This window comes from Alternaria atra, assembly GCF_907166805.1.
Source record: "Alternaria atra isolate CS162 genome assembly, contig: 21, whole genome shotgun sequence".
NCBI lineage: Eukaryota > Fungi > Ascomycota > Dothideomycetes > Pleosporales > Pleosporaceae > Alternaria > Alternaria atra.
Genome location: NW_025091319.1, coordinates 3,187,555 through 3,208,470, shown reverse-complemented (window position 1 = coordinate 3,208,470; position 20,916 = coordinate 3,187,555). Strand labels below are relative to the sequence as shown.

General features: G+C 52.4%; 8 protein-coding genes across 8 annotated transcripts; 4 read left to right on the top strand and 4 right to left on the bottom strand.

Annotated features, from left to right (window-relative positions):
- Positions 1 to 1,160: 1,160 nt before the first annotated feature.
- ALTATR162_LOCUS1476 (uncharacterized protein) lies at positions 1,161 to 1,795 on the bottom strand (the record flags this gene model as incomplete). Its single annotated transcript, XM_043309072.1, has 2 exons — positions 1,161 to 1,342; positions 1,393 to 1,795. 2 exons carry the CDS (start codon positions 1,793 to 1,795, stop codon positions 1,161 to 1,163), a joined length of 585 nt encoding a protein of 194 aa, XP_043165007.1.
- A 531-nt stretch (positions 1,796 to 2,326) lies between these two features.
- On the top strand, positions 2,327 to 2,890 carry ALTATR162_LOCUS1475 (uncharacterized protein; the record flags this gene model as incomplete). Its single annotated transcript, XM_043309071.1, has 1 exon — positions 2,327 to 2,890. The coding sequence occupies one exon, from the start codon at positions 2,327 to 2,329 to the stop codon at positions 2,888 to 2,890; it is 564 nt and encodes a 187-aa protein (XP_043165006.1).
- Positions 2,891 to 3,068: 178 nt separating this feature from the next.
- On the bottom strand, positions 3,069 to 5,441 carry ALTATR162_LOCUS1474 (uncharacterized protein; the record flags this gene model as incomplete). Its single annotated transcript, XM_043309070.1, has 1 exon — positions 3,069 to 5,441. One exon carries the CDS (start codon positions 5,439 to 5,441, stop codon positions 3,069 to 3,071), a length of 2,373 nt encoding a protein of 790 aa, XP_043165005.1.
- A 1,016-nt stretch (positions 5,442 to 6,457) lies between these two features.
- On the top strand, positions 6,458 to 7,819 carry ALTATR162_LOCUS1473 (uncharacterized protein; the record flags this gene model as incomplete). The annotated part of the gene is made up of 1 exon (XM_043309069.1): positions 6,458 to 7,819. The coding sequence occupies one exon, from the start codon at positions 6,458 to 6,460 to the stop codon at positions 7,817 to 7,819; it is 1,362 nt and encodes a 453-aa protein (XP_043165004.1).
- A 1,018-nt stretch (positions 7,820 to 8,837) lies between these two features.
- On the top strand, positions 8,838 to 10,022 carry ALTATR162_LOCUS1472 (uncharacterized protein; the record flags this gene model as incomplete). Its single annotated transcript, XM_043309068.1, has 7 exons — positions 8,838 to 9,097; positions 9,145 to 9,167; positions 9,218 to 9,258; positions 9,311 to 9,418; positions 9,468 to 9,501; positions 9,549 to 9,842; positions 9,895 to 10,022. The coding sequence occupies 7 exons, from the start codon at positions 8,838 to 8,840 to the stop codon at positions 10,020 to 10,022; spliced, it is 888 nt and encodes a 295-aa protein (XP_043165003.1).
- Positions 10,023 to 10,336: 314 nt separating this feature from the next.
- Positions 10,337 to 11,415, top strand: ALTATR162_LOCUS1471 (uncharacterized protein; the record flags this gene model as incomplete). The annotated part of the gene is made up of 2 exons (XM_043309067.1): positions 10,337 to 10,426; positions 10,477 to 11,415. 2 exons carry the CDS (start codon positions 10,337 to 10,339, stop codon positions 11,413 to 11,415), a joined length of 1,029 nt encoding a protein of 342 aa, XP_043165002.1.
- A 229-nt stretch (positions 11,416 to 11,644) lies between these two features.
- ALTATR162_LOCUS1470 (uncharacterized protein) lies at positions 11,645 to 15,244 on the bottom strand (the record flags this gene model as incomplete). Its single annotated transcript, XM_043309066.1, has 1 exon — positions 11,645 to 15,244. The coding sequence occupies one exon, from the start codon at positions 15,242 to 15,244 to the stop codon at positions 11,645 to 11,647; it is 3,600 nt and encodes a 1,199-aa protein (XP_043165001.1).
- Positions 15,245 to 15,897: 653 nt separating this feature from the next.
- Positions 15,898 to 19,187, bottom strand: ALTATR162_LOCUS1469 (uncharacterized protein; the record flags this gene model as incomplete). The annotated part of the gene is made up of 2 exons (XM_043309065.1): positions 15,898 to 18,794; positions 18,860 to 19,187. The coding sequence occupies 2 exons, from the start codon at positions 19,185 to 19,187 to the stop codon at positions 15,898 to 15,900; spliced, it is 3,225 nt and encodes a 1,074-aa protein (XP_043165000.1).
- Positions 19,188 to 20,916: the final 1,729 nt, after the last annotated feature.

Below are 20,916 nucleotides of genomic sequence, written 5' to 3'. Positions count from 1 at the left end.
GCCCTATGATCTTGCCCTGCAGCATAAGCCTCGAGCCCGCGTGCTCCTGCTAGTTCCTTCTTGAACGTCAGAGCACTTACTTCACACCCAACTGTGTAGTGATGGGGCAAATGTAGTGAGTCTTGTGAGACCATTGCAAGACAAGCAACCTGAAGGCCAGCCCGAGATCACTGTTTGGACCTGCCTGATCGGAACAAGGTTGGTCTGAAACGGCGCCAGTCGAAGGTTGCAAATGACGGCGACGTCAGGCGCGCGAACGCTCACCGCGGAGTGTACAGTGTCGTTTGCGGACTCGGGGATGCCCAGATCTGGGCGTGGTAGAGCTGTAGTTGGATTAGAGGTTGGCCGAGCCGTGTTCTAGAGAAGAACTTCCTGTGTGTATGCCTTGGAGATTGTAACATCGCAAGCCCCTGCTTGACTACCCCGGATTTTTAGAGCCAGGCCTAGACGACGGTCATGCACAGGGTAGATCATGTGGATCAGGTTTGAATAGATTAAAAGAATCTAGTTATGACCAGTCATGTGGTAGGAACCCGACTTGCACGTTCGGCCGATTTGCCACTAAGAGCTGGCGCCGCGCTCAGTAGCTTCATATGTCACGATACATGAGCCGGGAGTCGATGAAATAGTCACGGAGTGTGTGATCCAGGTAATCAAGCGAATCTACGCTTGTAACTTCGGACAAAGTCGGTTAGTCTATTTGCGGTAGAGAAGGTAAGCAGCGCCGGTTTTCAACTACACGCCCGTCTAGTCACAAGATTGGAAGGTAACCATGATAATAGTTGTTTGAGAATCGTAGTTAACCAGAAATTTTGTATTGCAAAAAAAGGGGTTGCGATCCGCGCCAACATGCGCAACATGGGTCTGCGCAGGGTCGCAGCATACAGTTGTTGCGCGGTGTCGTACGACGAATTTCTCGGTACACAACCGTATACGACAGATCGCCACGCTAGCGGTACGACCTCAAAGATTAGAGACTGTGTTCATGTACCAGTTTCGTACGCGCTATTGTCGTCGATGTCTTCTTGAGGCTGGTCGGCGACCGGCATCCGAATGCCTAGGCAATGAGACAGGCGCTTCAAGGACATCCCGTAACACGTTGTAGCACAGTCGCGTCACCAACTATTCACACGAAGAGTGTATGGCCTTTCATAGAGGTATCATAGCTTCGTTGAAACCCTGATGAACAAGGCCTCGCCAACTGTGTATATTGTACCGCCGCCGTCTTCGATAGTCGCACGAATATATAGTTTCCGATCGCCCGCGTCTTGTCGCTCGATCTTGGCCGTGAGGAGAAGTGCCCCGGGAGTCGGCACTGGCTTCTTGTAGGTGGTGTTCAGATCTGTCTGTGTTCAGTTTGTATTCTGGGGCTGATGGACGACATGAACGAACAGGCAGTGAAGTAATTCAAGGCAGCTGCGCGGCGACCGTCCTCTGTTATCTTTTGCACTTTTCTCTCCATATTCAGCATGATCAAGATGCCGCACATCTCGTCGAGTAATGTTGCAGCACAGCCACCGTGTATGATCTGCGGGTAGCCATTGAGTCCGTCCCCTAGATCCACGATAGTTTTAACCTCCTTGTACGCTATGTCGCCATCTTCTTCGTGGATCGGTCGCAGTGTTAGGAGGGCTCGTATCGTGCGATCTGTGCTTAGCGTTTCTGCGAAGAAGGAGTCTTCCCCGGAAGCCTTTGGTGACCTTGAGGCAGTATTGACTGGAGTCCAGTTGGGGTCATTGATCAAGGCAGCGGCCCAGGGAACAGAGGACAGACGGGAAACGACGGCGTCCGTCATGGCGCATCGATATTCTTTGGGGTGGGAGTCGCCTGTATCGCTCCCGCGACATTTATCCAGAACATGATTGTGGAGCTCTGGGTTGGAGAGATACCGAGGTGTAACGGATCGTGGAGATTGTGGGGATCGTCAGTGCTCAGCTCAGTAAGCCGTTGACGCAGCCTCATTCGTTCGTAACCACGCCGGCCATCGATACCTTGAACAAACCACAACAACATAGTCTGAGACCAACATCCACTTTGCTAGATGATACTCCCAACAACGTGTGTGAAGAGGTTCGAATCGGTCCCTAAAGCTTTCATGTGATTGCACACCTCATAATGCAAGACGTCATCTCTACGCGCTAAACAATACGTCAAAGACACGCGAGCCGTAAACAAGTAGGAAGATCTTAGACTACGCCTATATATCAATGATGTAGCTGCCGAGGTACTGGTAGGTCATAAGCTTCTCTTCCCCAGGTTTCGTACTCGACAGTCACAACATCACCAAACATACCCATCCTAAAAAAATAAAAATAAAACAGCAATAATGGTCGACAACTCGCACTCCAAGTCCGTCCGCGGCACCCTCTCAAACCCAAAGACCAAAGAAGCCATAAACTCGTCGAAATCCACTCCCGATTTAGGCGATGGCACGAGCCTGAAACCCGCCAATGACGACAAGAAATCTTTCCCTTCAAACGATTCCGCTCCACCAGCCGGCCAAGGAAATGATACACCTTCTGCTTCCTCTTCCTCATCCTCATCTTCTACCTCATCATCTTCAGATTCTGCCCCCACAGTCTCAGACCCATACCGCAAAGCCGGCACAAGCGCTGGTGGCGGCGACAAAAAAGCCATAGGCAACGGCGGAAACGTAGAGGATCGGAACATGGAAGATGGGAAGCAAGGAGGTAAGAAAAATGAGGCAAAGGAAGATCTCCCGCACAGCAAAAAAGTACGAGGTACGCTGACGAATGACGACGGGGCGAAGGTGAATAAGACTCAGCTGGGTGACCCGGCGAGTTTGAAGGCGGAGACCAGTAAGACGGAGGATATGGGGAGGCAGACGGAGAGGGAGGGGCAGGATAAGAGCGGAAAGAGTAAATTGTAGACCATGTGGAAGGAATAGGAGACTGGGATTTACATGTAGATTCGGTTACGTGAATTTGAGTTCGTCTATATCATTACTGGGTATCTCTCTAATCTAGTCTATATGCTATAACCACCATCGTGCCTCTATAATTCTACTTGTGACGATGCAAACGCATCTGTCAAAACGCTATCAAGCCTCACTCACTAGCCTCCGTTCTCTGGGGCGCCCACCCCTTGAGCCAGTTCCTTGCTTTATCTAAATCCCCACCCTCAGCTTCCATTGCAGCAATACACCACTCCAGTCCGTATCCGCCCTTGCCCTCGATGCCCTTTTCTGCGGCAACCATCTCAGCCAGTGTTCTAGACTTCTGCGTCCTCTCGTCGACGCAAAAGTGCAGCGGGGTGTCATAACCCTTCCCATCCATGCCTTGCAAGAACGGCTTCACGAGCGGTATAGCGTCTTTGGTGGGTAAAGACTTGTCTTCCTGTCCTAGGTTCTTACGGCCAGTGCGACAATATTCGTTCCTACACCAGGCTTTCCCACAGCCGGTAAGTAGCTGAGAGAGGTAACGACGCTCAATGCGGCGACGGAGTGCTTTGCCTTCTGGATCGTGCAGAGAGACATAGAGAGGTCCGAAACAGACACTGCACAGGCCAATTTCGTTGCCTGGACCCTGGCCTTTGCGCGTCCCAGCTCGCGTGTCGCCTGCCTTGTTTGCGCCATCTTGAGTACGGCCACAATTAACATTCCGGCACATGCGTGGTGGTGGGCGGGATAGGCGTTCTAGGTCGTGATGCCGCAGATGTGTGTCCATGTCTCTAAAGCGGACAATCTTGTTACAGAGGTGACATTCCGTTGTTCGACCGCCATCTGCCAGTTCGTGTGGTGTAAGACCGGAGAGGAGAAGTTCAGGAGATTGATCGTTCGGATCGCCTTCTTGTGGAACCTGTAGGTGACAGAAGCGGCAAAGAATCAGTTTGCCAGGACAAACTGTAGTCTTGTGATGTGAGAGCATGGGTATCGACGGGAATTCCATGTCGCACGTTGAGCACACCTGCGGCGTATGGTAGAGAGCATCGTGTTTCTGTCGGCTCAATGGAGTATTACCACTGAATGTGTCGTGCGGACAATGCCAATGATTTTGAAAAGCTGGCGAGCGCTTCTGAAAAACTTGGCCGCAACCTTGGGGGCAAAGGATGTTGTTTCTTAAACAAAAGTTCTCGTGCAAAAAGAGTGAGCCTTTGGGTACTCGTTGTCGGCAATTTTGACAAGTTACTTCGTCCGGTCTCGTCATCTCATTCGTCTCTGAGACCTCTTCCATCTTATCTTCTGCTTCTGTCTTGGGGTCATAAATCGACACCTTCAAGCGGAAGGGTTTGGGTGTGCTTGAGGGTGATCCGGATGGGTATGCGTGGACTGAGATCCACACAGCTTCTGCATCGTCGAGTTCAATGTTTGTAGGCCGTAGGCGTATACGTTTCGGAAACTGGCTTGTCAAGTCTGCGAAGACATGCTCGTCTTCTCGTGGGCGAGCTCTTTGCCGTGACGAATATGGGCTGACGAATAGATCGATCTCATCCTCATCGTCGACTTCATCTAAGAGTATCTCCAGTCCTTGGGATCTGTCCCATGATGACAACTCGAAATCAACATATTCTCCTTCGAGTACTTGTCCAGGTTGCGCATTGAATATATCAACCGTGCCGCCAGTAGAACTACCTTGTGATGTTCCGGGTGCGCGGTGCATCTTTGCGGCTATTCTCTTCATTGTTTCGCGTGCCTGCTCTTCGTTCAAGGCCTCGATGTCTACCTCCAAATCTGTGTCTACCACGCAGATACCATCTCCTTCAGGCTTGAAACCGTCTACAAGGAAACGGAACTGTTCGCGCTTGCCACCAGCCCCTCGACCGCCGTCTACAACCAAGACCTCGCCGTTTGTTAACGTTGTAAAGTTGGATCGCAGATGCTCCTCAAGTAGCGATTTCCAGTCTTCTGGGTCATAGCCAGCTTCGAGAGGCCGTAGCTTTACAAAGGTGCCTTTGGGCAGTTGTTTGGCATGCACAGTGATTTTCGTAGATGCAAAGCCGTTGCTCTCGAGCGGGCTTGCTCCATTCGACATAGCCACGTCGCCTTCGTCGTGGCCATTCGGACTGGCGTTCCTCGAGGGTTCTGCGGATTGTGCCTTGATTCCCAATGCCTCTTTCAGGAAACTGCTCAGCACGATCTCGCCCTCTTCTGCGGAGAACTCGCGTATTCCTGCGTGCACAACTCGGCCATTGTCCGGGTTCACAAGTCGAAAGGTAAGTGGGTGGGGTAGCTGCTGGAAGCGATCCTGCGTCTGTTGTCTTGCGTGGCGTTCGGCGTTGAACGTGTACGGGTTGAAGGGATCGAAGGCGGTGATATGCGGTCGGTTCGCGTCGACATTGACGACAGGCGCCGCGGCGAGTAGTTGCTCTAACGCTGACGGTGGAAGGAGCAGTTTGTCGCCCGGTAGCGTGCTTCGGGTTGCGTGCGCGAGTTCGTATTGAGCGGACCACTTCAGCTCTACTGGCTCTGTTTCCGAATCCATGGTAGATTTGTCTTAACTACGGAGAGTTGAATGTAGGGACGGTGATAGTAGGAAATACATCAAATGAAGGCGAATCTTGTGTTGGAGGTACAAAATGGCTGACATATGCGCCTCACGACTCGAAGCTTCGGTGAATGCCTGGCGTCATCACGCTTCCTTCCGCGCCTCGGCCCGTTAGTCTTATCGATAGCGCTCGCGCCCTCGCGTGGTAACGCGTGAAGGTACCGCCACCGTTGGACGGAGAAAACTCTCTAGTTTCACCAATCCTAGTCTTCATCTATATTCGGCCTGAGATCTTTGACGTCCGGTGAACAACCTCTGCCCCGGTGCATTGGCGAGGGCCGATCCCTAGCCTTCCCCAGACACCCCGATAGAGCATCGCCAAGTGTATCCCAGCATGTGTCCTATAATATGCGCTCGAACAGTTGAGCAATCAAAGTTTGCAGGTATGCAGCCTTTCCAACAAGAAAGACTTGGCTCTGCCCGGGCACTATCTGGAGAGATTTCTTGCACCATCTGTACTAACACTCCTGTTGAGTTTCGATATGTCGATTCATGTTCTAACCGGCCAACGTGGGGCAAACACCCCGGCGGCTTTCTGCGTCGCGTCGCATGCCTGGCATCTCGCAGCGACTGTTTTAGCCTGTTTCCACTGTCCACAACCAAGACCTCCGGCGCGGCCTTGGCTGCAAGACGTGTTCCAATCTATGCTTCATCGCGGCCTGATCTTGCAGGAAGCTTTGAGTTGCGTACTACACCGGTCTTGGCAGGGTCTCCATTTGCGATCGCCGCAGGGGACGAAGCCATCGGCCGTATCCCACGCCTACGCAACCCCATCTCCTGCAGCGTCTCAACTTCGATTAGTCTTTCCTTTTGCTCATCCAACACACACCTGCAGTGTCAGACCAGTGGCACGTGCCTGTTGGGGCTGCCGTCTTGCATTGTAATAAAGAATCGGTGAGTACCCATCTAACCTCTGGCCAAACTTCTCTGGTTGTATTCCTCGAGCACTCGTCATGGGCCCTTCTACTTTCAGTGACGACCTCCCTACCTCCCTGGCGGACCTACTTTCCAACACCTTGGTCCTGCGCCAAACTGCTCCTTACCTCCCAATATCTGCCCTTCGTAACCTGTCGCGAACCTGCAAGTCTCTACACCATGCTGTCTTCCAGTCGCCAGAAGCCTTCCGCTACCTGGACCTATCCCCCGTAAAATCTGCTATTGTGCCTTTCGATGGACCTCTTGATGTCGGTGGTGTCAGTTTTCGTGCTGAGCGAATGGATGAAGCCCTCACAGAAGACGACTTCTATAGCGGCCCTCTACGTCACATCTTCAACAGACTGGAGAAGCTTTACGTCCTGCGCAACGTACATACACTCGTACTAGACGGACTCAGCGTGACAGCAGAGTTAGTAAAGGAGCTACTTACGGAGGAACGATTCAACGTTCGTATACTCTCTATTCGCGAAGCGAAGCACTTGAACGAGAGAAAGCTTCAGCAATACCTCCGATATGCGGTCCGACCGTCAAGACCTGCGGGCACACCTCGAGTCAAAGGCATCTACATCTTTGGTCCCCGCGATCGAATACCTCAACCTGCGTCACCAGTGACGAGAAAACTGTCCGCAGACATCCCTAGGGGCGTAACAACTTCACAAGGAGCGCAGATTGGGGCACAATGGAACGAGAAATCGCAACAGGCCTTGGACGCTGTACTAGCGCGGACTGAGGATAAATGGTATCAGTCTTCTGGCAAGATCATACCGAAGCGGCCGTCCTCGGAATGGGCAGAGATACTTCAAGCGTGCGAAGGCGTCATCGCTTTCGATGCTGTACTGTGCAGAGGACCACGACATGACCCAAGCAAAGCATACGTTAGGGATGCGACTGCAAGTGGACCTATTCATCCATCCTCGTTCCTGCGGCCTACAATCGCCACTGTCGCGTTGGGCCCATCGGGCTGCGAGACATGTCACTCGTCTCCAGAAGGACCAGCAGTTTTCGGTGACTCAAGCCCGTCTCATCATCCATTACTCAGCCCGGTACCGCTGCACGGCTCCTCCGTGCGTGCTGCTCAGATACCACATACACTTGACGGGTCTGCGCCTCCACCTCTCATAGTGCGATGCGAAGACTGCCTCAAGGGACGCTGGTGCGAAAGATGTCACAAGTGGTGGGACGAGGATTGTTATACTGGATCAGTTACCGCCCAGCGTACGGAACTACAACAAACCGAGCTTACTGAGAGCTTGAAACCCGATGGGACCAGTCAACTGCTCCCAAAGCAAACGATCAAGGTACATATGGGCCTCTGCGTGGAACACTGCCTCCGTGAAGAAATGATGGCCGGAGCCGGTAGCGACGGGATGTGGGGATGATGGACCTACCTTGGCGTGCGAGAAGCGATGCTACCTTGAGGCCGTTACGATGTAGTTGGATTCCGGAAACCAGTCTTACTCAGACTGGCCGTGGAGCCTGGCTATTGGATAATTGCACCTGGAACTGTCACTTGCGCGCCAAGGTAAGTGCTCGATCTTTGATCAAGAAATAGGCTAACGTGAACCAACACAGGTTATCGGTGTAAGACGTGACTGTTTTGGCTGTGGCCATACATGCATAAGCTGTAAGGAGCTGTTCATTCGGACTTGCAAGAAATGCAACAACGAGTATTGCCGTGAAGACAACGACGCGTCTTCCGACACCATGGTCAGTACAGCACGGCGAGATGTATGGATAGCCGCTAATGCATCTACAGTGTGATTGGTGCAACTATACCTCAAGGCGAACCAGGGAGATGTACTGAACTTGACTTTTGGCGCTTACGAACAGCCTAGATACCTTCTGTGGCAACGGACATGACAGTGCTTGCGACTATTGCTGGTTTTCTGATGTATGAATGATGACTCTCCTCTTAGTATTAGTGTTAGATACCCCTCTCAAACTTATAAACAACTTTTCTGAACATCTATTATTAACTTTGCGAATGAGATTCTCCCGTGCTATATGTTTCTGCCTCAAGTGCATGCAGAGTGCTATATAGCTTCGTCGCCTTCATGTTGCTGCCAAGCCCCGGCGGCTCATGAATGGCCAGCGCCGATGCACACGATGACATGTGGCTGCCACTTTGAGCCATAACATCGAAAACAACCAATCTTTCTTTCAATTTCAGCGAGCGAGTCCTCGGTTCCCAATATCAAAGCCTACGTTTAACGCGATCTGTCTTTTCCGCGCAAGAGTCTCCGGTGACGTCGTCCTTCGCTCCACGTAACATCTCGACCCCAAACCACCTCCGCTAGACCTCCGCCAGGCTCCAGCACTGCGAAACCCTCGAAGCCAGATCACTTCATCTCGAACCTACTTCTGGTCACGATACCCCACGCATTTGCATACTCGACAATGGCGCAATACGGCTACGGGCAGAACGCTCAATACGGCGCAGGAAATGCGCAAAACCTCCAATTCTACCCGTCTTCATTCTCCAACCAGCCAGTATCTGGACATTCCACACCATTTCAGGCAAACTACGGTGCGCCGGCGAGTCAAGCATACCCCGCACAGTATGGCGCGGGGTTCGCTGCACCGGGTGTGAGTGGGCAGATGGGTATGGGTAGTTCAGGGCTACGGACAGGATGGCTGGCAGCTTTTGGTACTGAAGGGTATGTCGAGAGGACGAGTTTGTGTAACAATCGCTGACATGTAGTAGATATGACGGAGAACCGCCGCTGCGTACGCAATATCGACCCCACGACCGCATTCGACTGGCTGACATTGTGTAGTGGAGGAGTTGGGAGTGAATTTCAGACATATACAGATGAAGGTTGGTTCTAGACAACAACGGCGCGTCATCAGGGAGCTGACGAGGACTTTAGACATTGGCCGTTCTGAACCCATTTGGCCGGATCGACCAGCACATCATGGACGACAGCGATATAACGGGCCCAATACTTTTCTTCCTGATTTTCGGCACATCCCTACTGGTAGGAAGAGCAAGCCCACCATTGGGAAATATAGGCTAATGTGGAGTAGTTGTCTGGGAAGCTTCATTTCGGTTACATTTACGGTAAGCCAGAGAGCTGCTCGACGAAAGACAATGACTGATTGGAATAGGTCTGGCGTTCGTTGGCACAATTTTACTTCACCAGATCCTCTCCCTCATGTCTCCACCTGTCAACGCGGTCGAGGCAACTCCTGGAGACCACAGCCACCCGCATGGCTCACACCTCGGCTCCTCATTGACATTTCCACGATCAGCCTCGGTGCTCGGATACTGCCTGCTCCCTCTCGTACTGGTATCGATGTTTGGAATCATTGTACCACTTGACGGGCTGTTTGGATATCTTCTGACAAGTTTGGCTATCACATGGTGTTCTTACAGCTCCAGTTCCATGTTTACCGTTGTTGGTAAGTTGAGACTTGTGACGGAATTATCCTTGCAAACTAACATACCTCTCAGGGCGCATGACTTCGATGCGAGGCTTAGTAGCGTATCCCATGGTTCTTTTCTATGGTAGTTTTGGTATCATGGCCATCTTCAGCTCTCGAGGCACTGGCCAGTTGGCAGCAAAGGCGGCAGGATCATAAGGAGCTTCAGCTCAAGAAGGTTTCAAGAGCGTCTTTACCAAGACATGTAGAAAACTTTGCGCATATGCGTACGATATCTAGAATATAACTGAAAATACATTCGAATTATGACTTCCAAATTATCTTTCACAGCATGAGGTTGTCTGGCCAATCGGAGTGCGGTTGACCTGCTTAGAGCGATGACGACGAGGACCCTGCACGAAATTGTTTCTCCCGATAAACTCCGCCACCCGTCCGTCTTCTTCAGCCCTATTATACCCCTGCTTGCCTCTCGTTTTCACAACCATTCTTCTTCTTCTAAACGATTTTCCACAATGGGTTGGTTTTGGGCAGACACCGCACCCGCTGCGCCTGCAGCACGTATTGCGCCACATCCTATGCCTCGAGGCAGCATGGAGCCTCCGGTATGTCCAGTGTCACTCCACATGTGTATGCGCATCTAACAACATCGCAGCCAGAATGTCCAATGCACAAGAAACCCACAGCGCCCGTAGTCGCCGAGAAGAAGACACCCCAAGGCGCTTGCCCATACGTCCCACCTGAGAATGCCTCTACCAGCGCATCAGAGCCACCACCAAAGACCGGCTTACTCGCCCGCCTAAACCCTCTCAACAACATGTTCTCCGAACTCTCAAACGAGCGCGCAGACAAGCAATCCCTAAACCTCCCCCTCGAGCGCGAAACGTCGACGATACCCAAAGGCGACGGATCACTCTGGGAGTACCCCTCACCCCAGCAAATGTACAACGCCATGCTACGTAAAGGCTACACCGACACGGACATCACAGCCGTCGAGTCCATGGTCGGCGTACACAACTTCCTCAACGAGGGCGCCTGGGCCGAGATCATGGGCTGGGAACGGCGTTTTTCCCGCGGTCTAGCAGAAGGCTACGAGATCTGCAAAAAGGGCGAAGACGTCGCAAACTTCATGTTGGGAACACACGAAGATCCCTTTGACACAACAACGTGGGATCAAAAGGATATCCCTCCCCCGAAACTCCTTCGTTTTACCGGTCGCCCGACGGAACCTACGCCGAAATCTCAAATACTGCAGTGGCTTGGTTATGTCATGCCTGAGAAGTTTGGCACGGCGCCGCCGTTTGACCGCCATGATTGGTTCGTCGAACGCTGTAACGAGAAGGGGTGCAAGGAGGTTAGATATGTGATTGATTATTACGAGGGTGAACCCGAACCTACGGGCGAACCAGTCTTCTTCCTCGATGTTAGGCCGGCGGTTGATGGGCCCACCAGTGCGGCGGAGAGGTTGATTAGGTCGGGCACAGATGTTTGGTGGAAGGCGTCCGGGGGTGTGGCGAGGGAGTTGAGGAAGTTGGAGGAGGCGAAGAAGAAGAAGGATGAGGAGTGGGCTGCTAAGAGCAGACAGTACAATTAGGGTGATTGGATTGGCATGTGTACATGAAGCATTGCGCGGCGTTTATTGGTTTGGGGTTTTTGTATTATTGGTTTGTACGAGATATGGGCTTTGCTGATGATCTGGATGGGGAGCTACTTTGCGGATTTTGTTTGTTACGCCGGAACGTTTCTCTACTCTCTAGCTTATGTTCTCTTGTAATTATCCTTTACAGCCTCTACTCAAGCTTGAGCCCCAAAGTAAATCCTTACTATCTGTGCACCCCAATAAACGTCCTCTCACCCCGATACATATGAATACTCCGACTAAAATGATCCTCCTCCTCTTCCTCTTCCTTGATCCACACACCATCCACAAGTTTCGCTCTCACCATCTTCTCTTCATCCTCGTCTCCTTCTCCAGGCAATTTTCCCCCATCCCTTGTTTTCCCCTCTGCCATTCTCACCCCAACCGCCTCAACCACCGTATCGAAACCCTGTTCCACGTCCTCCTCGCCCCATGGCAGTGCCTCAACGTCAATCTGCTTCTCCTTGCCCAGCAAACACATGATGATAACCATGGCGCCTGCTTTGGACATGACCTGGTTGTGCTGTTTACACGCATCGTCATTACAGCACTCATTGCACCCTTCGAGACAATGACAAGACGTGAGTCGCTGACATGCTTGGTTGAGTAACGTATCGATGAACTCGAAAGCTTTGGTGCTGATGCCAGAACCACTCGCACCACCTTTTGCATCGTAAAAGGTCAATCTAGCAGGTCGCTTCCTTGTTGATTCCTTCTGCAGAAATTCTTTTTCAGGGACTTTACATTCTGTGCGGACGTCTCCTGGCATGCTGATGACGAAATTGGGCATGAGTTGCAATACGGCGTGTTCGGCGGCGTGAATCCCAGCTGCGATATTCAGGCGTCGAGACTTCAAGATATCCATTGCGCATTTCGGTACGTCGAGCCACATGCCCTTGCTAAACAGGATGATAGGTGGGTTGTCGACCTGAACGGCATCTAGAATGCGGCGTTTCTTGTCGATTTTGAAGAAGCCGTAGACGATTTGTCGGATCTTGATGGGGCCGTAGAAAGCTTTTGACCTTGAACCGGGGATTCGGCGTATGGCCTCTGTTTCTACAGGGTCGATGTCTAAGTAATCGCGTTGTTGGGTTGTCCAGTCTACTTTTACATGTTCGACTTTTGCTAACATGCGCTCTTGGGAGAACTCTTTAACGAGGTAGGTGTTTCCTTGGTGGAGGAATATGCCACCGTCGTAGAGGGTAAAGAAGGCGCGGCTGGCTTCTAATTCTTCGAGCACCGTGTTCTTGCCATGTGTGATGTCGATGATGGCGAAGTGGTCCTCTTCGGTATCGCGGATTGCAACTGTACGCGATGGCTGGGGGAGGAAACGGGAGTTGACGTGGTAGAAACCTTCTTTGTCGCACCGCATACGCTCTTTCGCAATTTTAGGAAGGAGGGGACCAAAGTAAGCGGTATCGACTTCGACATTGATCGGCATCTCATATGCAGCGCACTGTATGTGACCCTCCAAGACAAGCATGTTCGTTAGGTCGACTTGAAGTGCGCAATTGGGCTTAGTGAAGATCTCGTCTGGGTTCGACATGTAGTACTGGTCAGTAGGGAAGCAGTCCCCGACCAGAACAGATAGCGAATCTCTATTTCTCCTACCAGCACGACCACTTTGTTGACGGAGGTTAGCGATAGTGTAGGGAAAGCCGACTGTGACAACAGCATCCAGGGAGCCGATATCGACACCAAGTTCCAGCGCGCTGGTAGCTACGATACCGCAGAGCTTGCCGTCGAACATCTCTCGCTCGATCTCTCGCCTATCTTGCGGCGTGTATCCGCCTCGATACGACATAACCCGAGCGATTACCTCTGGCCTCTCCAAGTTGGTTAGTTCAGTCTTGACAGCAGCAAGCAGCGCTTCACACTGCTTCCGTATACGACAGAATGCGATAGCTCTTATGCCCCTCAACATCAATTGACAGAATAGCTTTGCTGTTTCAGCCATGCAATCACCGCGTCCAGACGTAGGGTCACCAGGATCCTTGAATGGCGTGTTCCAGCACAAGAACTCTTTGCGTCCAGAAGGGGAACCGTCGAAGTCTGTCAATTTGACTTCATCAACACCGAAGATGGTCCTCATATGCTCTTCAGGATTCGCGACTGTAGCTGAGCAGGAGATAAACTTGACGTGGCGGTTTCCAACCGCCGCGCATACCCTTCGAAGACGGCGCATGATGAACGCCATATGTGCTCCGAACAGTCCGTTGTAAACGTGCAGTTCATCTACTACTACGAATCGTAGGTTCTGAAGGTACGTCCGCCAGGCGTCCTCTTGCGGCAATATTGTGATGTGCAGCATATCAGGGTTCGTAAATATGATGCGTGCTTCGTCCCGAATGTAGTTGCGTTCGCTCATAGGCGTATCCCCATCAAACGTCTCGACTAGAACTTCCTCAAAACCCGGCATAAAGCGCAAAAGTTCCTTCATGCTCTTTCTCTGATCCTGCGCAAGAGCCTTCGTTGGGAAGATGTACATAGCTCTGGTATTTGGTTCTTGTTCTAATTGATGCAGAACAGGTATTTGGTAGATTAACGACTTACCAGAGCTAGTCGAAGTCGACACAATAACGTTGTGCCCATCGTAAAGATTATTGATAGCCTCAGCTTGATGAGCATAAAGCTGGGTGATGTTCCTCGTATTATATAGCGCGTTGACGAGATTCTGCGACATGGCAAAGTTCAAGTCGCCGTAAACAGGTTCTTGGGGGTCGAAGACGCGGTGGCCATCTGGCACAATTTGACCGGTGTACCACTCGAGTGCCTTGATTTCATTCAAGATATCGGGGATAGCCTTCCGTTCTGCTGGTATGGAGGCTGGTATTGACGATTGGTCCGGACCAGGCGTGGAGTGTCGGCTCTCTGTTGGCACAGGAACGAAGGCCTTTGACGCTTCCTTGATCTTCTCTACCGAATCAACGCCCTCCTCGGCGCATTGGTTCAGAAATGCGTTGACTGCCGATGTGAACTTGAGATTCCTCTTCTCAATCAAATTCATCATCTGTTTTTGACTGTACACCGGCATCTTGAGCTCCTCGTGCCGCAGCTTTGTCGTGGCCTTTGTAGGTTCCCCAGTCTTCTTGTGTTGCACCTCGCGCTTCAAGTCGCCATCGATGAATTCAAACAGCAGCACCTCCTTATGCTCGCCCTTGTCCGGTTCCGGCCCAAGTATCGCAAAGTCGGTCGTGCTTCTCCCATGTAAATTGTCTTCTGCGCCCATGACATTGATTAGGAGCATCGCCTCATCAACATAGGCAAAGTTGATGGCCTTCGGAACCAATGCCGTAATCTGCGCCACATCCTCAATGACTAGCTCTCGTTGTATGTTGGCCTCGACTGTGCTTCTGAGGTTTTCGAGTGTCGTCGCGAGGTGTTTGCGCGTGCACAGAAACGTGTACACAAGATTCACGGCGCGGTGTACCTGAGCAAGCTTCGTGAAGTGCTCCGGCCATGGTATCGACGTTTCGACGAATGTGGACGAGTTGTTGCGCGCAAGAGATGGTTTGCCAGCACCGCTCTTCTTTGGCGCGCGTCTTGGTTTCTTTCCTCCATCATGTGTCTTCGTGGCTACGCTGGTAGTGGTCGTCGTTTCGACGGGATCTGGCTGGTTGGGGTCGATGAGCGAGCCGTCTGGTCCAACAATCTTGTGAACCTCATTCAACCCTTCGCCTTCTACAGCTGGCGCCGCCGGTTGTATTTCCTCATCATCTCGGGTTTTCCGTTTTCGCTTTCGTACAGTCTGGTCCGAGACGGTGGCGGCCTTCATTCGAGGCATCTTGGAGGCATTGTCGTTGTTCTGGATGCAGCGTCGGTAGGGAACTTTGTTTCACAATCAATGACGCAATGGCGCAAGGAAAGAGCAATCTCGCACCAGACGGAATTTCGATGTAGCTGTTCATCTACCTATCGGAGATTATATAGGCACGTTCTCGACCATGAATTTCGTTCTGCAAGTCATCATCGCGACCGCTTACAGAAAGACGTGATTCTCGCGTTACGCGTTGCCACGCTCTCACGTGCAAAATAGTTCTGAGTGCCCCCACCCTTATTTCAGTCCAAGTCCACGACAATGCACGACAAGCAATTCAAAGACCTATAAGCGAATACTATGTTCAAGAGTATAGGAAGAGTCCATGATGCATTAAGACACCTTCCCCAGGGTATATGGCAAATGAACTCAGCATCCCGCCCACATTCCACCACCCAAGTAGCCACTTGTGAATGTACAGAAAGGTATCGAACATGAAGCACTCCTCGCTAGAATGCATGACATCAGAAAAGACAGACCTGAACAAGGAATCAACAAATAGTAAGCCATTACATCGTAAATGAAAGACAACAGCTCTCGCCGGAGAAGTTACGTCATCTGATCAAAACATATGACGCCTAGGTGCAAGGAGCAGATAATCTCGTCGCACCCCCCTATGCTCATAGCCCACCTGCGCCAGGAAGTAGCATCTCAATGCACTTGGTCAGCAAGTTGCTTGCCTCATGCAGCAACTCCCACCTCGTCTTCTTGAACATGTCCCTCATAACGATCAACAGTCCCAAGCAAGCATTGCGATTTGATGTCTTGCTCAAGTCCTCAGGTGATCTTACGCCACCAACACGGTTGAGGTAGAGTACCATGTCCCTGACCTTGTCGTCATAGCTTGGAAGTTGGTATGGCTCCTTGACTGGGCCATCGAGCGCGAAACCGTACGACCAGACGATCAGTGTGGCAAAGTACAGCACCCATGGCCGATTGAGAAGGTAGTCGTCGCGCGCCGAGTAGGAGAAACCGGCGCTAGATGGGGTGTTGGGATTTAAACTGTGGTCCCCTGCGACCATGACGTTGGAAAGGAAGCGGAGAGCGTAGAAAGTGGCGTCCCGGGCTCGGGCAGTGGGGGCCCACATCTCCTTCATGCGGCGTTGCGCACCGTTGTAATCTTGCGGGGTTATCGATCTCCCAAGTAGTCTGGGAGCGCCTGCATAAATCTGGCAATCGACTATATCGACGTGCATGGCCATATGCGCCAAGTGATGGAGGACGGTCCGGGATTCGAAAACGTTGTCGTCATCAATACCATGAGAGTATCCGTATGAGCTCGAAGCAGAGCGGTCCTCTGATCGGTTAAGTGAGCTGTCGAAATCCTGCTTCCAGAAGTCAAAAGCACGGGTTAAGGATCCCCGCCACTTGTCGCGTCCACCTAGTGCTGTTGTCACACCAAGCGAGCTGACTTGCAAATCCCGCTGGTTCATATGCCACGACACGCTCAGCAAACCTGCCATAAGTATCGTGCGCCCAAAGGAATTGGTCCGTACCGTCTGTCCATTCAGTGTCTTCTTAAGACCATCAAGAAAGGACATTGGTTTGATACCATTAGAAGTCAGGGATTGCTCGACCCGACCCACTTCGGAACTACTCGTTGCAGACCAGAGAGCTTCGTCACATGGCAGTGGAAGACGCATCTCGTGAGCAACCATGACAGCGCTGTGGCCAAACATGGTAGCGTGGATGCTGTCCATCACAAAGGCCGCGAATGCTGCTCTCCTAGTAGCCTCATTCGTGATCCAATGGTTCCACCATTCGTCGGGTGTGTTTGCTCCGCCGATGCCATTACTCTTTCCATCCTTGACACTAGGAGGCGAATCCATGGCTGACCGTCCGATCAACGAGCTTCCTCGCCTCATCAGTGTCAATGTCGTGGCATGATGGATGTGCGCTCGTTCATGCAATGGGCGTGTAGAGTACATCTTCTCGAAGACCTCTAGAAGGAGCAAGCCCTGGAATATCCATAATTTAGCGGGTGGACGGAAGTCAGCGTCCATGAAGAGTTCCCAACGCAGGTGCCAGGCCAAGAAGTTGGCCAGTTGAGCGCAAGCCTGTGTCGTCTCTTGACCGTAATTCTTTTCCAAGCAAGAAGCTCCGAGACACATGATGGCGAGCAATAGGAGCTCAGGGCAGGTGCTTGCGTTAAATGTTGGCTTGTGGAGGATTGGTAACTGTGGGTGGAAGTGAACCCAGTACGAGCTGATGTATGTTTGCATCATGTGCAGACTCAATACGTGACGGCTGTCGTCTTTATCACCGTCCATGATATCCTCCTTTTGCTTCTTGACTGGCGCATGATCTGTTTCGTTGAAGCGCAAGTGGATGAGATCAAGGAGATCTTTCCGCTTGTCTTCTGACAGGGCGGTTTCGGGAAGCGTGGTGTCTAGTATGCTATGAACAGCCATTGGATGTGCGGGTGGCGCAGGGTTGTTCAGGTAGCCAGCGACTGAGGGGTCATAGTTAAAATACGGTGCTTGAAGTCCAATTTGGGATGACGCACCAGCTACGGGGTTTACTCCGCCCGGATATTCCATGGGCGATGCACCTCCTGGGTTGAACTGGTTGTCGTTGAAGAGCCACGCCGCAAAGTCGTCGGCCATGGCGAATGGTGACCGACTGTATCCAGCACCACCAAACATTGGTATGGCATACGCAGGGTTTTGCTCCATTATGGCGTCAGAGACATTCTGCATTCTGTTGTCTATCTGGCCTGTGGACTCGACACCGTTCATGGGCGTCTGTCCAGAAGTGCCATTGTAAAACTGGTTCTCTTGTTCTCGAGAGACAGGGGTGCCTGTTGGTTGAGGATATTCTGGTGGGGGTAAGGAGGAGAAGGGAGGGAAGTTTTGTTGTGATTGATACGCACTTGCGCTGTTTTGGTAGCCGGTCGAGGGTGCGGAGGGAGTATACTGGGATGGTGTAACGGCAGAATTGTAGGGTGAGCTCGAGCCGTATGAGCTCATGTTTGACGTCTGCGCGCGCAGATCGGGCCGTGTGAAGTTACCATTACCCACATGTGGGGAGTTGTGGAGAGAGGTGCGACCTCCACCATAGTTGCCCAAAGCGGCCGGACGCGGTGGGGGTGCAAAGCTCCCAGAGCTCTGGGACTGCATGTCGTAGGGCTTAGCCTCTGAGCCACTGCGGTAGGTATCGTCGCTCCCCGTCCTTTGTAGCGAGTCTTGCCTGCTAAGGGTGGTAGTCGAGCCAGGAGACTGGAAGTTTGGCGGAGACATTCGGTTGCCGGGGCCAGTGTTGGAGGCTCCAGAGGGCGGAGACTGCATGCCATGCGGCCCTTGGGTCTTGATGCCGTGTGGTTTTGAAGACGGTGCATTCTTTCCACCCAGTGCAGCTGTCACGATGGGGTTCAGATTGTGCATGTTGAAGGTATCCTTGCGCAGTAGTTGCGAGCCCCGTGCCGTGTGTCTCTCCTTGTGGCGCGCACATAGGTCTTGTCGGACGAAGGAGCGGTGGCAATCAGGAAAGTCGCAGTGGTAGATTTGCTTGGGGTTGTCTATGCAATGTTAACCTCGTTGTTGCAGCTCTAGTGAGGCATGTTGGAGCTGCAGCAGCACTCACGGTTCAACTGGTGGCGGTACAGATGCTCTGCGCGGGAGTAGCTCTTTCCACAGCCCTCGTGCGGGCACTCGAACTTCTTGTCCAGGCCTTTCCTGCTGCGCCTTCTCTTCCTCGAGGAGCCATGGCCGTCACCCTCACCGTCGCCAGTGTCGCCGTCTTCGTCTCTGTCGCGTCGCCGGCCACGGGTCTCGCCGCTGTCGGGCGATGCGGGGGTTGGGGGCTCGCTCGCGGCGCCAACAGTCGTGTCCATCTTGTCTCGAAACTGCGTCTGGATCTTGCCTAAATCCGACGCGTGCGCAGCATGCATAGACAAGATTTGCGCCGTCATTGCCAGTGGGAGATGTAATGCAATGTCGTGTGTCGCGACTCTATTCAAGTGCGCGTCTCTGGGGTAGAAGGTGGAGGTTGTGTAGCCTGGTGGCGGGATGACTCGTGTGTCAGGGCGCCAGATGGTGTTGATGTTAGTCGAGAGGCGCTCGGCGATGGGCGTGCATGCTGCTTTGGGAATCACACGGCAGGCGGGATGCTGGGGCGGGCTAAAAGGGACGACGTGGGTTGTTTAGATGCAAATCGGCGTGATCCTGGGCGATGACTTGCAGGCAGACGTCGGAGAGCCTCTTGAGTGGAGGCGGGTGTATTGTGTCGTGTAGTGTCGTGGAGAGAACCCTGGACTGGGGACGTGGGGAAGAGCGACAGTCGTGGGAGCAAGCACGACGGGCGCGGGTAGATTTGTGGGAATGCAATGGACAAGGCCGGTGCCGACTTGTGACTTGTGACCACAAACCACCAGCGACCGGGACTTGTAGTTGTGAGCCGAGAGACGCTTACGCTGTCCGCAGTAGCCGCGATAAGAACCAAGATGCCGTGGCAGTGGATAATCTGTCTGCACCGCGCTCCAGCCTGCCTGGAAGAAGTAGTGAGGGGTAGGATAGCCAGCCTTGGGATCTTCCGAGGAGACGCAGGCTCAGCTGTCAGCAATTAACTTTAATCCACCACGACCGGCCTGGTTGATGCACTGCGATAGACATATAATCCTCGCATCGCCTGCAGCCAGCTTGAGCAGCAGAATGTGGAGAAGCGAAAGCCCTCCTGGCGCGTGGGATGGGCGACAGCTGGCGTGGGGGGCTGCTCAAGCAGATTTAGCTGATCTGACCTTCTTCGTCACCGTCACTACTTCTCGTAAACCGCCTTCTCTTTGGCTGGATTATGGTAACCGTTGATATCAACGTGTGCCTGTTCATGCACCGTATGCACAGGGCTGCAGAACGTGGCCCACACCAAGCACAAGATTCTGCAAACAAGGAGCATTCGACACCTTTCATCCCAGACCTTGTCTGGGATGTCATCCTTCCAACTTCTGATACTGCTAGTTCTTGGTATCCAGCTATCACCCATGCCATCTCTCCTTCATACCTGCAGACCCTGAGTCACGGCTTTTACTCCCTCTACCACCACTCAGCCCAACCACTCCCTCAGCATGGCCCAACGAGCAACTAATTTCCACAACTCATCACACGTGCGCCACACTCAACACCTGTCCCATTCGCTAGCATTTACCCAAAATGCTAGCGTGAACTCGGCCCGTCGGCCTCCAATTGATACTTGCATGTTGGACGCCCTACCCCAGGATCGTCTTGCCGCGCAGCGAGAGACGCATCTAGGGACGGCGCCCGCCAATGAGGAGCGGGCCGGAAGTCACTATTTGCTTTTGCGGCAATCGGAGCTCGGCGAGCAGCTCGTCGCACGCGTGTCCACATTCGATGTTTGTCGATCGATATATCAATCTATCCGAGTACGATCAAGACAGTAAATGCGTGGTTGAGCCTCAGCAGCCCTACGCACCTTTACGGACGTTGCGAGATACTTCACGCTGTGCAACATGACAACGCGGGAAGAAGAAAAAAATGAAGACTGGCTTCTGCCAAAGTCGCCCCCAACGACTGACTGGACCAAGCTCTGCAGAGGCAATTTTTCCCTTCCTTGCCGCTGAAGTTCCAACTGCATTTTTGCCGAGCGCCTCTCTGCCGCCACGGAGAATATACAATATCGCATTGCTT